This window comes from Eschrichtius robustus, chromosome 10, assembly GCF_028021215.1.
Source record: "Eschrichtius robustus isolate mEscRob2 chromosome 10, mEscRob2.pri, whole genome shotgun sequence".
Lineage (NCBI taxonomy): Eukaryota > Metazoa > Chordata > Mammalia > Artiodactyla > Eschrichtiidae > Eschrichtius > Eschrichtius robustus.
The window spans coordinates 44,968,862-44,986,554 of NC_090833.1; the positions used below are offsets into that span (position 1 = coordinate 44,968,862).

Here is a 17,693-nt window from a genome sequence, read left to right on the forward strand (position 1 = left end):
CTATAAAAGGTAGAATTACTTAGGGAAAATTTTTTTCAAATATTTTGGCTTTTGTATTTTCACATGACATCTATGATAGGAATATTTTTACATTTGCTGGGGCACTTAATATTCATTACCAGTAATTTGTGTTTAAATTTTCCTTTGGCCATGCTATTTAATTTGTTGGGATTCTTTGTTTCTCATTACTGTTGGGATCATTTTCTGTGCGTTGTAGAGAGAGGGAGAAAGAGAGTGGGTGTGGTAGATTCTCGGCCAGGCTGAAATACATCTAGAAATTCCATTTGTCATTATTATTGATTATAACAGAGGAAGTTATCAACTGAATCACTAACTCAAGCAAATGCTGTCTCTTTCCTAAATCTTAAACTTAGAATGTAAATCATAAAAGCTTCCTGGGAAAAACTAAGTCAGAGGAATCAATTCTGGTCCTTTCTTCTGTGAGATTAGACAGTGGGGTTTGTTTTTATATTACTGTTGTTTTCCTGTAACCTTTGCCAGTCTGAGAGAGGAAAGGAAGCTTCCACTCTTTCAAGTGAAAAGGTCCGTGTAGTGAGGCTGACCAATCACATTCTACCTACTGTTTTACAGAGCTTCCAGGGACTGGGCTTTTGGCTGATGTTGTGAAAAATTTAAAAAGAATAACCAATTTTTTTTTCATTTGTGTAACTCTGGCTCCCCTAGATGAAGCACATTTTCAGTAGCACAGACATCTATGATAACAAACAAAATGTAATACCTTTGTGACCCCCATGACAAGCCCAGTACAGGGCGGTGCTTCCAGCTTTGTCCAAGCCATTAACACCTACTCGGTTGTCCAAACACTCTCTCAACCAACTCAAGTTGCCTGAAAACATTTTACATTTATAAAAACACATGAAAAAGGTTTTTAGTTTTTTTCGTTTTGCTTTTAAATCAATTTCATCCTGCATAAATTCGCATTTGCAAAGGATTAATCAGCAAGTCTGAAATTAAAACCTGCCCCATAACGCATCCTCTATGGTACATTTTGACTTCCAGTTTATTAATGGAAAGCATTAACATCAATTTTTAATGGTAGGTTAATGGGAAGAGTTGCCTAAATGGGTCCATTTAAGGTATTTTTACTCTGTAAAAAAAACTTTTTTTTCCTTTGTGAAATCCTGGAACTTTGGGAAAAAATGTCAAACCTAAGAACAAGCAGACACTACTCATATTCATATTTAAAACACATTTTCAGTTCCTACAAGAAAAGAAAAACTAAATAACCTACTCAAAGCTGATGCTCTTATATGTTAAAGTATAACTATTCATTTAAAATCCTCTGGCTAATGCCCTAAATATCTAGTTTACAAAAAAATTTTTAAATGTCAATTTAGTAGTTCTACTTATGCACAATCCTAAACCAATAATTTCCTTTTGCACATTCAGATTTCAGAAATATCTACAATTCAGCGAAAGAGAGCTTACTGTGGCCTTACAAAAAATTCCCCATGATCTACGGCAGGGTTTCTCAACAGCGGCCCTATTGACATCTGGCGCTGGAGGACTCTTTGTTATGGGGGCTGTACTGTGCACTGCACGATGTTTAGCAACATCCCCAGCCTCTACGCAAAAGGTGCCAGCATCCCCCCAGTTATGACAGTCAAAATGCCTCCAGATACTGCCAAATGTCCCAGGGTTTGCAGAGAGGCATTACCCTCTGTGGAGAACCACTCATCTACGGGACAAAGCCCCAGGTACAAGCCCCATCCCTGGTGCTCCCTTCCTCCCCAACTCCATCCTCACCATTCATACTTGCAATATACCAACCCTCTCCCAGATGCTGGACCCCTGAGAAGCCCCCACCCTCTGCCCTCCTGTTACTCATTCTGGCCTCTATAGCCTGTTTAACTGAAACACACTTCAACCGCTACACTTATCACACCATCTTGTAATGATCTGCTACACACATCTCTCCCCCGCCAGACTTTGAGCTCTGCGAATCACAGAGCATGACTTTCCACTTGCAACTAAGCACAGGGCAGGTAAGACTCAAAAGTTATTTGTTGACTGACATTTTAAAAATTAAAATCACACATTTCTGTAGAGTGAAAGAAGGCCAGAACAGAGATTGCCTCTGGGGGTGGCAAGGATTTAACTGGGAAGGGAACTTTCTGGGATGATAGAAATGTTCTGGATCTTGATCTGGGTGTTGGTTACACAGGTATATGCATTTGTTAAAAGTCATCAAACTACATAATTAATATGTCTGTGTTTTACTATACTGTTTATCTCAATCAAAAAGAATCAGACCTACCTCTTTTTGCAGCTTCATGCAATGGGTTGTCAATGGATTCTGCCTGCTCAGCCACTAGATCAAAAAAAAAGGTGCAAATCAATGTTGAGAGGGCCACCCAAAGGATTCCCTGAAGTCAATTCAGTGTCCCAGCTTCAGAAGTGCCAGGACCTTCCACCATACAGCTTCCCTTACTTAATGTGAGTTTTAAAAAATGGCAGAAAATCAAAAGTGATGTTTTGTGCTTTGAAAGAAGCTGAATTATGTGTCAAAAGAAACCAAGCTAAGACAATAACACAGCAATTAACTGGGAGTATAAACAGAAACAAACATAACAATTAACTAGAAGTATAAATAGAAACAAACAGATCCAAGGTCTGCCTACCAGTTTGCTCAAATATTTCACCAAGAAATTTAGTCAGGAAACTGCAAAAGAAAGCATTTGAGGTTCGTTTTTACATTCTATAAAAACACCCTGCTTTGAAGATGGCTGAAAATAATTGTTTCCCTTGTGTGTGTGGATATGAAGGGTGAGGTAAAGGAGAAATATTTTGCTTTCTATATTCAGAATGGGCAATCAGCATACCTACCTGCCCCTAAGGAAGGTGTATTCCCTGCTGTCCTAGAATCAGTAGGAGTGACCACATGAAGACTGTTGTTCAAATGAAACTTCAGACCCACCCCTCCCACCATAAAGGGCTGTAACTAGATACTCCCTTGGCTACCAGGGATCTAGCAACTGAGAAACATTTTGCACCCTCAGTCTATGACCAGCTGGAGAAGTTGTTTATTTGGGATTTCAAAGGTTAGAGGAGTGTAGAAATGCTTAAAGTCTTTTAAAATCCAGAATGATATGGCCCTTAGACCAGGTAAGTGGGGCCCATGTGTTGAGCCCCAGGTCTCACTCATTTCCCTCCCCCACCTTCTTCTCCTCTCCTCCACCTCCTCCCCTCCCCTCCCCTAGGAGCTTTGAATTGCCTTCCTTGAAATTTCTAAGTCCCCTTCCAGTGTTCGGAACTGGTGCCTGATGTCAGCCCTATTGGTCTAAGGATGTATGTAATGCTAAAGTCCAAAGGAACCTTGGAAGTGATTTAAATCAAACCCTCTCGTTATACAGATGGAGAAACGGTCCCAGGGGCAGCAGTTAAATGCCCTAAGTAAGGTCCCTTGTTGTTAGAAGTGGAAGAAGGATTAAAACCCAGGACCCTTGTTTATCAATCCTGTGTGCTTCTTACTTTACTCTGCTGATTTCTACGAAAGTCTGCTTTGTCCCCCTTCCAACTAGAAGTGGCTTCAAGGCAGGGCCCACGTCTCACTGTTCAAGCTCCTCAAACTGCCCTAATATTCACTTAATGAACATCACTGCCCCAAACATTAATTAACATAACAAGGCAAGGTTACTTCATCACAAAAGAAAGGGCTAGTCTAAAAAAAACAAAAAAGAAAGAAAAGAAAAAGAAAAATGTTCTCAGTGTTGAATAAAGTAAAACCATAAGCATTTCCCTGGAAACCTTAGGTTCTTTCAAGAATGTTACAATGCATTTTCTTAAGCCAAGGAGTCAACTTCAAGTACATCCAGCATCCATGGCCACTCTATTAAGAGGAGGCTCAGAGTAGAAAATGCCCTAGGCTGGCAATGACTCCATTGATTTCTCAGCCACAGCCGGAAGCAGAAAGGCCTCAGGAACCAGATAACTGAAAATACACAAAGTACAGCCCAAGTAAAGCCACCGCAGCCATACTTACCATAGTTGCTCGGGATTAGTCCTGTCCTGCCTTTGGAGGTGCCTTTCCACCAATTGGTATCACTCTGGTGAAAGAAGAGTTAAATTAAGTGGCACCGAATCCAGTTTATATTCAGTCATTTAAAACCATGTGGCTCATATTGGCCTCATTTTGGCCTTTTCAAAGGGTAGAGCAGTTGACATTTTTTGTTTTATTTAAGATAAAATACAACATACTTCCAATTCAAATGCAGAGTTACTGCTTTACCAAATGTCCATCAGCCCTGGTCACATTGATCAAGCTTCCTCACTCCTTAGTTATGGATGTCCATTCCCCTTATCATTAAATTACAAATATACACACATCTGCCTGCAACAAATCAAAGACACTTCATCATAGACATTCCACATTCAAACAAATCAAACAGAGATAATATGAAAGAGAAGGGAAAAAATTATGTCTAGTTCAGACTATCTGTAGGATTTTTTGGTCCAGAGTCTAATTTCTCTTAGTCGCAAGATATGCATATATTTGGTTTTCTAAAGATCTCTTTATTTCACCTTTGCTTTTTTGGTAACTTTTTATCATAGAAAAATTCAAACTTACCAAAGTAGAAGGAACCGTATAAGGAAGCTACACATACCCATTTCCTAACTGCATGAACTATTTACTCATGGCCAATACTGTTTCATGCATATCCTCACCTACAACCTCCCTCCCCTTCAGATTATCCTGAAATAAATTCTACACATCATATTCTTTTATCTGTAAATATTTTAATATGAATCTCTGAAAGATAAGGACTTTTCCATAATAATAACACCACTATCATGTGTTATTTTGTTTGCTAGCTTAAAATTTTTTCAACAATAATTCCTTAATACCATCAAATATCTACAATACTCAAAATTTCCAGTATGTCTTATAATAAAGTCCATACAGTATGATTGATTGATTTGCCTCTTAAGTCTCTTTTAGTCTATAGTTTCCCCCTTCATTTTTTTTTTCACTCCTTCACAATAGACTTTTCAAAGAAACTAGTTTGTTCCGAAGAGTTTGGAAGAGTCTGGATTTTCCTTGTTGCATCCCTTGTTATAAAAAAATGTGTTCCTCTGTTCCCTGTATTGCCTATAAATCGGTCATTAGTTGTAGAGGCTTAATTAGACCCAGATTCAATTTTTTAGCAAGACTATTTCATGTGTAGCATTGATTCTTCCATCAGGAGACACACAATGTCTCTCTTTTTGTAACATTAGTAACCACTGATGAGCATTATTTGGATCCATTATTTCATAAGGGTTGCAAATGGTGACATTCTAATTCTATCATTCCTTCTTCATTTAAATAACTAGAACATTACTTTAAAGACGAACTTTCCGGGGCTTCCCTGGTGGCGCAGTGGTTAAGAATCCGCCTGCCAATGCAGGGGACACGGGTTCGAGCCCTGGTCCCGGAAGATCCCACATGCCGCGGAGCAGCTGGGCCTGTGAGCCACAATTACTGAGCCTGTGTGTCTGGAGCCTGTGCTCCGCAACAAGAGAGGCTGCGAGAGTGAGAGGCCCGCACACTGCGATGAAGAGTGGCCCCCACCTGCCACAACTGGAGAAAGCCCTCACACAGAAACGAAGACCCAACACAGCCATACATACATACATACATACATACATACATACATACATACATAAATAAATAAATAAAAATTTAAAGACGAACTTTCCCTCATCAACTCTCAGGCTACCCAGAGATAAAGTTCATGGAGAAAGGCGGAATAAATACTGATTCTTTTCCTTTAGAGTTGTCAGAATAAATACTGATTCTTTTCCTTTAACAGTCATCAGAATAAAAAGTTGGTTCCCTAGCATTCTCTCAGGTTGACCAATGATGTTTGTTTTTGTTTTTAAGTATCATTAGGAGCTCATGAATTTAAACAGAGCAGATTTGTTTCAATCCTTGGGATTGTTGCCCTAACTGCTCAAATTGTCCTATCTTTGACCAGTGGCAGCCTCTTCAATTTAGTTCTGTGTCTTTCCAGTGTGACCCTAGTAGTCTTTGGGAGCTTTCTTGCTTTCTAATAACGAGATGTCCTGGGATTATCTTGTACCTTTCCTGCCCCCAACCTGGCACCAGACATTTCTCAAAGGAACTTTGTTCCTTTTAATGGGAAATAACATATTATTATTAGGTTGGTCTTTTTCTCTTTTTTTTGGCCTTTTCAAAGGACAGAGCAAGAAATCTTTTTGTTTATTTTATTTTAGATAAAATACAACATACTTCCAATTCAAATGCAGAGCTACTTAACTTCATTGATCTTACATCTACCTGTACATCCTTTCTTGCAGGCTGAAACTGCCAGTTTTCTACATCATTGACTTAATGACTCATTTGCTCTAAACTGCAACACACATGCAGCAATCTCAGAATAATAATACCAACACTTCTCCAACATCATGATTAAAAACTGTTTATAATCTGGGGGTAGAAGTTCTTTTTGTTCTTCATATTATTCTACTAGAGATATTCAGTCGAAATGCTGAGTTTTAAAGTCACTTGGAATAGTTCCTCTCTGTGTGTCATGCCAAATACCTGGGGTACAACTAAGTTCATTTGATTCACTCTGCTTTTAATTTTTAGGGATTGCTTTTTATCATTTAATTTAATTTTATAACTATGCAAAAGTTTACATGATTCCAAAGACAGATCTCCAAAACAAGGTGTAATTTTTTAAAAGTCTATATTCCATCTATGTTTCCTCTACCCTTTTTCCCTTCCTTTCAGAGAAGAAACTACTTTTTAAAAATTTTTGACTCCTCCTTTGACTTTTCATTTTAAATTGAGGAAAATAAGTATATGTATATCCTCTCACCCTTTCTTACTTACATAAGTAAAGGCACACTATCCACATTTTTTTCACCTTGCTTTTTTTCACTTAAATTACTCCATAATATCATATAGAGATATTCCTCACTCCTTTTTATAGCTGCATAATACTCTGTTTGTAGATATAGCAAAGTTTATTCAACTATTTTCCTACTGATGGACTAAGGGCTACTTCCAATCTTACTTTATTACAAATTATGCTCAGTGAGTAAACTTGGGTATATGTATTTCTATACAGATATACATGTAAATAATGTACAATATTACAGCTATACAAAATAGTCGTATACATCTTTAGTTCATGTGTGGTATGACAAAATATTGGCTGGGCTTACCATGTCAGTAATGTAGATAATATCACCTTCTTCAAAGTACAATTCATCTGGCTAAAAAAAAAAAAAAAAAAATTAAGTTTTACTCCATGTAATTTTTTCATGAATTAGAATACAATGATGATGATAATTATACAAATTCCAGATTCTAAAATCCTTATAGACAGCGTAGTTTTTATATACTTAAATCTGCACATAAACCATATAACAAAACATTACTGACAAGCTAACACATGCATAGAAATGTGAATTTTCCCATGATAAACTTCAAAGAATTAATATAAGAAGTAAGAATTCCCCCCCCCCACACACACACCTTATTTTCTTCCACAATGAAAGCAAGGCATTTTTATACCAAAATAGAATATTAATAAAACTTTTTCATTGTAAAAATTTCAAAAGGTGATATATATTTTTTCATAAAAGGATAAATGTCTAGAACTAAAACCATGAAAAATAGCTAGAAGCTTGGCTCTCTCCTAAACGATTAGCCTTCAATCCTTAAACACTTTCATATCAACATCACTCTCTACTTATTTTGAGAAAACCATTATCTTAACTCTTCATGTTCAGAGAAGATGAATATCTTATATATGAGAACAGTTAATACATAATTCAACCATTAATAAGGCTAAAGAGCTGAAAGATATGAAGCAGTAACTCATTCTAGACCATAAGCAAGCTCTAAGGGGTTAATTAATTACACAGGCAATACGTGCTCTTATACCAGCCAAATGTCCTACAAACTCCCTGAGTAAAGCCAGGCACTTTAATTAAACATCTTTTTCCTATCAGTAGATAACACTTATCCGCATGACTGTATGAGTAAATAAAATGTCTAGGGAATTCCCTGGTGGTCCACTGGTTAGGACTCAGCACTTACAGTGCTGTGGCCCAGGTTCAATCCCTGGTCAGGGAACTAAGATCCTGCAAGCCGCGCAGTGTGGCCAAAATATATATATATGTATATTTATGTCTACTGATGAGCAAGTTTCAGATATTGGGAAATGTTTACATTGTCATGCTGAGTGAAGAATGTAGGGCACAAAATTTTACATAGGATAAGATCATGAGCACATATTAGTTTCATAATGCTGGTTGGAAAAAAAAAAATTTTTAAAGGCTTTGATATTTGATTCCAGTTACTGCTCCACACTAATAAAAATTATGCTAGTGAAACAAATTATTTCATTCTTTCATTTTCCTTTTGTTTATCTCCTCCTCTCTCAGCTGCAGACTAGGGCAGTAAATGTGACTCTGCAACAGTCATTTACTTAGTTTCAAAGATGATCTCTATTATTTTTATAACTATTTCTCCGTGAATATAAATGAAGACTATATCAGCTATATCACGCTTTAAGCAACCACAATTCATAAATATTTAGATGCAATATGCATTCAAATATAAAAATTAGCAAATGATGATTAATGAAACTAAAAAATGTGAGTTCCTCTAAACAGCACTTTCTAAAGCATTTCTTAATTTACACTTCGGTCTGCAGAGACTAGATTTACACATAGCATATCTATGCAAAATTAGTTGAGCCTATGTAGATCAATGACATACATTTTAATATTATTGGAAATAGGCATTTGGAAGAAAAAAAGTAAAGCCTTCTAAGACTTTTCTCAATTTTTCTCTAAAATGTCCTGATGGTCTATGATCATTACTACTACCAATATGTGATGGATATAGAAAGTGATTAGGGAAACAAATTGTTTACTTTAGCACTTCCCTGCTGTTAACTGGCTCACTTCTCAGAGGCCGGAAAGGTGACTCACTGCCACCATGGCATCCCAGCTGGTGGGATGGAGTAGCCATCCTTACAACAGAAAGGTTGGCCTTAGCTGGCAATTTGAACAGCATCTGACTATCTCTCCTTTAGATGACAGTAAGGAGTGGGTGAGGAGAATGAAGCAGGATGTAAGAAAGTAAAGAAAACAGAATATATGTGAAATCTTAGTATTTTTTTGGAGTGACTGAGTTTCTTGGAGTTTTGAAAGAGTTCAATGTCTTGAAGAGAAGCTAACCTTGCCCATTTACGTCTAACAATGAATCCTCCTCAATCGGTGCTTACGTTGAAGTGAAGGAGTCATCTCTAAAATCACAAAAGTCAAGTTTGCCTGAATTTCCACACTTAATAAGATGATTCACCCTTGAAACAAAAGGCACATTTTGAGAAAGTACCAAACACATAACTTAAAAAACAAAGAACACACACAAGTCTCTGTAATTAGTCTTCCTCATAAAAAGGAATAAAGCCTGGAAGAATGGGAAGTCAGTGTTTAATGGGTACAGAGTTTTCTTTGGGGACAGTGAAAATATTTTGGAACTAGACAGAGGTAATAGCTGCACAACATTGTGATTGTACTAAATGCCGCTTCATTGTTCACTTTAAATACAAAAAATGGTTAATGCTGTGTTATGTGAATTTTACCTCAATTTTTAAAATCATATGGTATTTGTAAATAATTCTTTTCTTTTGTGGTTTGGTAAAATGCATGATTTGGAATATGTCACCAAGTACAGTCATTTCAAAACTTCTTGTGCTGTTTCGGATTTTAAATTAACGGCTGCTGTTCAATAGCGGTGCCTGCCTCAGCTACCTATTAGATCAGACTTGTTTTTCAACTAAGGCAGCAACAAGAGGCAGTCGATTTCAGTCAGGTAAAAAAAGGTCTCGCTAATTTTTCATCCTGAGAAAAGAGAGTGGGAGGTTTATTTTCTTTTTAATCAATAGCTCCCAGACACACAATGCTACCCCCGCTAAAATATCTTCTTCCAAAGAAGCTAGGGGTGGTTTTTCCTAAGTCCTTTACCAAATTCTTCACACTGCTGGTGGCAGTATAACAACAAGGTAATTTCATGATTTTAAAACTTAGATAGATTTGTACCTCCAATATTCACACTTTCCATTAAGAAACCACTTGCAGGACACAATGTAAATGTTCAGTGAGGATCGACTTTTAAATTCCTGGCATCGTATTCATGGACTATGATGGGAAAAGAGTGACACAATCAAGTAAGCACTTGTCTATTTCTAGTCTGTTCTTTGGTTTTTAACCACATTCTTCTTCTCCTCTCTCCTTGAAGAACCACAAGGTATCAGAACAAGTAAATTGTTGGCCACTGGGATGTTATAGGGATGAGTACGCACTTGGTAATGTATATCCTGTTCCATATATTCTTGGTAACATATAATTCTCAAGGCATTAATTTTGGTTGGTTTATGCAAATATGTATTTTATGAAAAATTTTGGAAAGACCGTGACGTCCTTTTGAAATTTTCCACATTTGTCAACCTGGAGCCCTGAGAATTAATAAAAAGAAAAAAAAAATCAAATTCTCCACAGATGTTTTCATTTAGCACTTTATAGTATTATCATGTGCCAGGCACTGGTCCGGACACTTACAATCTCACAGCAACACTGTGAGGTGGGTGCTATTCTTATCATCACATTATAGATGAGAAACTTGTCCAAGGCCATACAGCAGGTACATGGTAGACCCTAAACTTGAACCATGACATTCAGATTCTGGAGTCCCTGCCCTTCATCACCACCTCTGCTTTCTCTCATACAGAAGGGTCATGCATAGCCATTACTGGCTGCCATGGTGTCATGACCAGGATAAAAGGCAATGGCTGTGGAAAATATCTGTTGTTTCTCTCTTCCCCACCGAACAAAATGCAATACAACAAAATCAACAGTAGTGCCTTATACTTGCAAAGCATACTTAACATCATTTGAGCCTTACAACAGCCCATTAAGGCAGGGCTGGGTCATGGGTATAATCTCCATCTCACAGCCAGGCTCAGAGAGGTTGAAGAACTTGCCACAGATCACACAGTTAGTGAGTGGTAGGGCTGGGCTCCTACTTCAGCTTTTGGAATCCCATCCTAGGGCTCCTTCCCCTACATATAGTGCTATAAACCTAGAGGAGTCCAGCAAATGTTACATGATAGAGGAGGATCCTGCTGGTTTCCTTGCAGAGATCAATATACCTCCAGCACACAGGAAATGCTGTTCTCTCTCCATCAGTGCAACTTTACACTGGTCTATCCAGTCTTACCAGGCCTCTATATGACACTTTATTGGATTGGGGGTTGGGTAAGAAATAAGAACCAAACAGGGCTGGGTGGTGTCAGGACTACCTTGCCTTCATGCACGACAGAGGACAGAAATGCACTGACAGGAAGAACCAGGAGTGACAAGCTTCCCAGTGGATCACCAAGACGAGTTGGGTATTGCTGTCCCTATCTCCTGAGAGTAGTATAGTAGCTAAAAACTGGACCCAGGTATTTCTGGGGTGCTGTACATGTCAGCGATGGTCTCACAGAGTCCAGCTCAGCCATTCCAACTTCTTTGTCTCAATGACTTTTAGGTGAGTTTAGGATGTACTGGGGTACACCCATCCTACTAGAGAAGATGGCCACTGGGCTCAGGGGAGAAAGACCAAACTGAGCTTGTCCAAAAGAAATTCTCATTCAGAAAAGAATGTTAAGATGAACCTAGTTCTAGGATGATATTCAAAATACTGAGCAACTGGTACAGCATGGGCACTTAAGCAGTCAGGAAGACGCCTGGGACCTGATCAGCCAGACACCTCCCCTTTAACATCTGGATTGAGGGGAGATGGAGAGGAGCAGAGTGTGGGAGCAGCAGGGCATGAGGTAGCCATTACTGACCATTCAGCACACACAGGATGAATTAGCGGCACTGCTCTACAGCCTAGGATCCTTGGGACCATGGATATTAAAAATAGCATTTTAAATGTGGAATATTCAAAAAACCTAATGAATTAAATGTCTATTTTCTCCTGTGCATTCAATAATAACCAAGACTTTTAAAAAGCAGTAGAGGGACCTCCCTGGTGGTGCAGTGGTTAAGAATCTGCCTGCCAATGCAGGGGACATGGGTTTGATCTCTGGTCCAGGAAGATCCCACATGCCACGGAGCAACTAAGCCCACGAGACACAACTACTGAGCCCATGTGCCACAACTACTGAAGCCCGCGCGCCTAGAGCCCTGCTCCCCAACAAGAGAAGCCATCGTGATGAGAAGTCCGCGCACCGCAACGAAGAGTAGCCCCTGCTCGCCGCAACTAGAGAAAGCCCTCGCGCAGCAACGAAGACCCAATGCAGCCAAAAATAAATAAATAACAGTAGAGAGACTCCATCCTGGAATAGAACTGGAGGTGAATTAAAGTAATCAATACATCAACCAATCAAAAGTATGTGCTAAGAGTCTATGAATATAGCAACCACTACTCCTTCTAATAGTAACAATGACTCCTTAATAGTAACAGCAGCTTTACACAATCTCACTTAATTCTCACTAAAACCCTATGAGATTATTATTATTTTCACTTGACAGATGAGTACACTGAGGCACAGAGGTTAGGTAATTTCTGAATTTACCAGGTCACACAGCTGCTAAAAGAGGCAGAGCGGGTCCTAAAAGCTACTGTAAGCTCTAAAGCCCTGTGTTCTGCACCCTAGACACCGCGCTGGTGAGCAGGACTGCAATGCCAAGTGCAGAAGTTCAGAGGCGGGAGAGACATCCCACTCCTCCCTGGGGTGATCAGAAAGTCTTTATGGAAGAGGAAGTGTGTAATCAAAGCTTAGAGAGGTGCAGAGCCATGAGTCTAGAAAGAGTTCAGAGATGAGTTATACTGTGCATCAAATCCAGACTGGAATGGTCCACAAAGGGGAAGGAGCAGAGGACGGCAGGACTAGAAAGGGGGCTGGACCACAGAGGGCTCTGTCCTTAGTCAAATGAAGGGTTGAAGCAGCTGATGACCATTTAGGACAGAGGAAGTATCTAAATGAAATCACGTTTGGTTTTTATGTCAATTTGAAAGTGAAAAACTCTGAATACTTACAGTTCTGGGTTCAAACGTATAAAGAGCTCTGAACACTTTAACTTGCCCTGAAAGAAAGGAAAGAAAAAAACACATGATCAATTCTTTCATTTCTAAATTTGCTGTAAACCGTATTTTCCTTTCTATTCTTCAGAATTCCTTAACTAAAAGCCCCTGTGAGAAATTTATTTTGGAATTAAGTGTTTTTTCTGCATAGGAGGTATTTTTAAAATATTTGTTAAAGTATGAATAAACACATACCTTCCCCCTCTCAAACAACAGGAGCTACCTAATTATTTGTACTTAGCTACTGTCCTATGTAGAGCCTCTCCAACCCTAAGATCTAAGTTTAAAAACAGAAAGGTGAGAGTTTAACATAAAGAGATACTTAATGGGACAATCAATGTTGAATCAATATTCAATAGTTGAATATTCTTAAATTAATGGCTTAGGATTTTATATTTTCCAAGAGAAAAGAAAATATCAGGGAGAAAAATTGTACTTGTTGGAGAAATCTGTGATTCCATTAAGTCCCACAACAGAGTTCAATAACTATCCAAAAATGAGTCATGTTCATGAGAGCTGTCCATTCTGCCAAACCACCTCTCTCTTTATATGTCCCTTTGCTGCATTTCCATAACACCTGGTATCAGAATAACTGATTTGCTGGCCTGTCTCATTTGAGGGCAGGAACCCTGACTGGTTCAATCTCCTGGCACCTACCTGACATATAGTACGAACTTAATAAATGCTTGCTAAATAAATATATGAGTATAAGAACAAATTCAAACAGTGTCGGAAAAAGCCTACACATATCAAAATAGAAGAACTACCTACTTAAGATGTGATAACAGTTCAGTTTCAGTACTGGAAGAACCTTTAGAGATGACCACCTAGTCCAAGGGCATTATTCAGAACAGTGGTCCCCAGGGTGGGACACAGGAAGACTACTTCAGAAATTACGTACATTTTTATCTTATTCATTTTCATTCCTATTTTAACATGTTTTAAAATATAACAGCATGATTGGGACTTCCCTGGTAGTCCAGTGGTTAAGAATCCACCTTCTAATGCAGGGGATGCAGGTTCTATCTCTGGTCAGGGAACTAAGATCCCACATGTCGCGGGGCAACTATGCCCGCATGCCACAACTACTGAGCCCACGAGCTCTGGGGCCCGTGTGCCACAACTAGAGAGAAGCCCACGCACCGCAACGAAGAGCCCAAGTGCCGCAACTAAGACCTGATGCAACCATAAATAAATAAATAAATATTTAATAAATAAGTAAATAAACTATAACGGCATGATAGAATACATATACAACTTATAAATACATTTACTGGGAGTAGTCAAAACCTTTTGCTGATAGAATGTTAAGCATTATGAGGGTAGGTGTTTTGTTTTATGAATGATATATCCAAGTACCTAGCACAGTGCCTGACACTAATAGGAAGCACTTAATAATTATTTATTGAATGAATGAAAAATGGATGAATAAAGGAATGGAAACATGTACTCAAAAAAAAGTCTGAAAACCAGTAGTTTAGAACAGCACTGTCCAATACAGCTTTATGCAATGATGGAAAAGCTCTACATCTGTTCTACTCACATATAGCTACTGAGCACTTGAAATATGGCTACTGAGGAACTGATTTTTACACATTATTTAATTTGAATAAGGTTAAATTGCCACAAGTGACTGGTGGCTAGCATACTGAATGACAAATTTAGAACATCAGAAAATGAGAAATGACATGATGTCCATTAAGAGGGGACTATGTAAATCAACTCTGATTCAACCGTATGATAAAGTCATTTAAAAAGAATGCTGCAGACAGACCCACAGACACTGATGTAGCAAAAAGCCTGCAAAATATTCAGTGGAAAAAAAAAAACACACACACACATTATAGAACAGTATGCCAAGTACCATCTATTTATGTTGACAGCACACAAACATCTTGAGTGAAAACACCAATTATGGGAATCTTCACATTCTACTTTACACGCATTCTTTAAATTTATTACACTGAGCGTGTATTACTTTTATTATCAATGAAAACAATAAAGATACTTTCACTGGGGGTATGGAGGGGTGGGAATCATTCTTTCTTCTAAATGCCCTAATATAGAAGAGCCGCTCAAATCCCCTGTTACTTAGTGTGGCTGCAAGAAAACATTATTTTTGCGATCTGAATTCTAGTGCCATTTCTAAAAGCAAAAGTGAAAACTCTTTTTTGTTTGGAGTTTGTTTTTTACCCCACACCCTTAGGCCTAAGAAAGGAAACATTAAATGGAAGGAGGAGCTGCCAGGAGAAATATTTTCTGCTGACCTGTCTCTCTGAGAGGAGAGATTAACTATCTTGATTACTTCAAACTTTCCAAAGAGAAGTTACACAAGGAAGCATCCACTCATGACCAAACTCAATAATGACAGAATTTTCTTGCTCCTTTGAGGGAAGGGCAGGGATGAGACAGGCTATGTATGATTTTGGAAACAAGATCCAATGTCAACTTAACGAGCTTAGATAAAATTCAGTATAAATTTTAAAACCTGGAAAAAGAAAACTTGGAGTGTGACTAAGCCGCTGATTTTTGTAACTGTATCTTTTGTGATTGTCTTACTTAAAATGTTCACAACTTAAGAGGAAGTTGGAGATTTATTTGCATCTTGATTTATACTAAACAGAGAACATCAGGCAACCCTCTAGGCCATTATACGAGGGAACACTCTCTCTATGTAATGCTGTAGAAAACACTTTCACATACACGATCCTTTTTATCAATTAATGTTGGGACATTAGCCCCTTGTGGGTCCCTTTTAACTCATATATTATAAAAGTTCTAGGCCTTAATTTATTCCATTCTCAAAGCTGAGTCAAGTAGAAATGAAAGAACACAAAGAAGCAGGCAGAGGTTATGAAAGAAGAGCATAAAGAAGAAAAACAGATGACTTTCATGATTAGTTTGCCAACCCTGGATATAGCCTCTCAAGAGAATAGTAATTAATAATACTTAATTCACTGATCATTTTTACATCATATTTAATTCAACTGTGTGCAATATTCTATAGCACAGGTTTACACAGAGTACTAAAGGGAAAAAAATCAGGGTACTCTGTGTTTCTATAGTATTGTCCTTGCAGACATCCAAAAAACAAACAAACAAAAAAACCATCCTAATAAATCACCAAGAGCAGGCGCTGATCAATTCCAAACATACTTAATGAAGGCAGATTCACAACGTAAAATAGTTGTGTTCTTGTATATGCAGGGAGGCTAAATTAGATGCCTTCTTCAGATACCCTCCATCTTGATCATTTTCTCACAGAAGTCTGGTTACATACAACGAAGGGAGAAAGTGGAACTGAGAAGATGGCATGAATTACCTGAAGTCACCCTGGAATTCACCCTGAGTTAAGACTGGAAACAGGCCCAATCTTTTGCCTGATGCTTTATGCGACTCTCATAAACATGAACTAGCATGTGAATGGTGTTAAGGATTTCAGTAGGGCTGGCCTCCTAACATAAGCAAGATAAGCAAATTCCCACCACACCAACAGCAGCTGGCTCCTCTCCTTGCCAGGCACACCCTTCTCTTTTCTTTGCAACCCCACCTAGACCCTATAGTGAAAGGCTGAGTCCACTAGTCATCAGCCAAACACTATCTTCCTCTGGAGTTAGGCTGACTGCTTCCCCTACTACCACCTCCCAACCTCCCCTCACCCCCGACTTCAATAAACTAATCCTTGTCCATAGCAGTTGAGGCTGATAGAGGGAAGGGGATCTGGGATGGGGTCTCGAACAGGCAACGAGTAAGAGAATTTGCTGTTTCTGAGGTCTGCAAAAAGAATATGTATTGTTGCACCACCAAGGCCCTGAAGTAGCACGTAGAAGGACTTGGGGCTTACAAACTCAAACATGCAATTTCTAATCTACTTTATTCTCTGTTGGTGGAAGAGGGGAGGAAAAGCTTCTAGAGTGAGCCACTACGACAGCATTAAAAGTGGACTGCTCACCACAATGGATAGACATACCATAAATGGCAAGAAGAATGACTATTCAAAACATCAGAACTTAGTCATCTGTAACAGATGGACTATTTCATTTACATTCTGCTGAAAAATGCTGGGAGGCATGAGACATTTTAGATGGACTTCATTTAAAATGGCTATGATAACTACTACACACCCACTATGATAGTTAAACCTAAAAACACTGACAACACTAAGTGTTAAGAAGGATATGGAACACCTGGAATTCTCAGACATTACCAGTAGGTGTGTAAACTGGTACAACCACTATAGAAAATTACTTGGCAGTAGCATTAATTCATTTTTTATGTCTTAACATGTCTTTGAGATCTTAAATGCATTTCTGAGGAAGAAAACCATCCTTATATTGCACACAAAGATGACCCCTCCCAGACAATGTCACTATCCCCAGAGTACAGTGAGTCTCAACATTTTTAAACTGTAGATCATGACATATTAGTAGATGGTAAAACTAATTTAGTGGCTTTTAAAAATATTAAATAAAACAGAAAAGACCAGAGTACACTGTAAATAACAGAAATAATTATGGCTTTGTGAAATTTTTGTTTCACTAGGAGGACTGGACAGATGGATGCAGAAATGAAT

The 17,693-nt window shown here is 38.4% G+C and overlaps 1 protein-coding gene and 1 non-coding gene across 2 annotated transcripts in view; one reads left to right on the forward strand and one right to left on the reverse strand.

Moving 5' to 3' along the window:
- The window catches only part of OSTF1 (osteoclast stimulating factor 1), a 48,885-nt gene that overhangs the window by 13,543 nt on the left and 17,649 nt on the right, over nucleotides 1-17,693 (reverse strand). Inside the window, exons 2-6 of the mRNA XM_068552714.1 lie at nucleotides 13,076-13,122; nucleotides 7,195-7,245; nucleotides 4,004-4,067; nucleotides 2,279-2,332; nucleotides 740-847 (exon numbers count right to left, since the gene is read on the reverse strand). Of these exons, the coding sequence (XP_068408815.1) occupies nucleotides 740-847; nucleotides 2,279-2,332; nucleotides 4,004-4,067; nucleotides 7,195-7,245; nucleotides 13,076-13,122 (324 nt within the window). The remainder of the gene's footprint in view (nucleotides 1-739; nucleotides 848-2,278; nucleotides 2,333-4,003; nucleotides 4,068-7,194; nucleotides 7,246-13,075; nucleotides 13,123-17,693) is intronic.
- On the forward strand, nucleotides 8,039-8,110 carry TRNAV-UAC (transfer RNA valine (anticodon UAC)). The gene has a single exon. It is a non-coding gene; the product is annotated as a tRNA-Val (tRNA).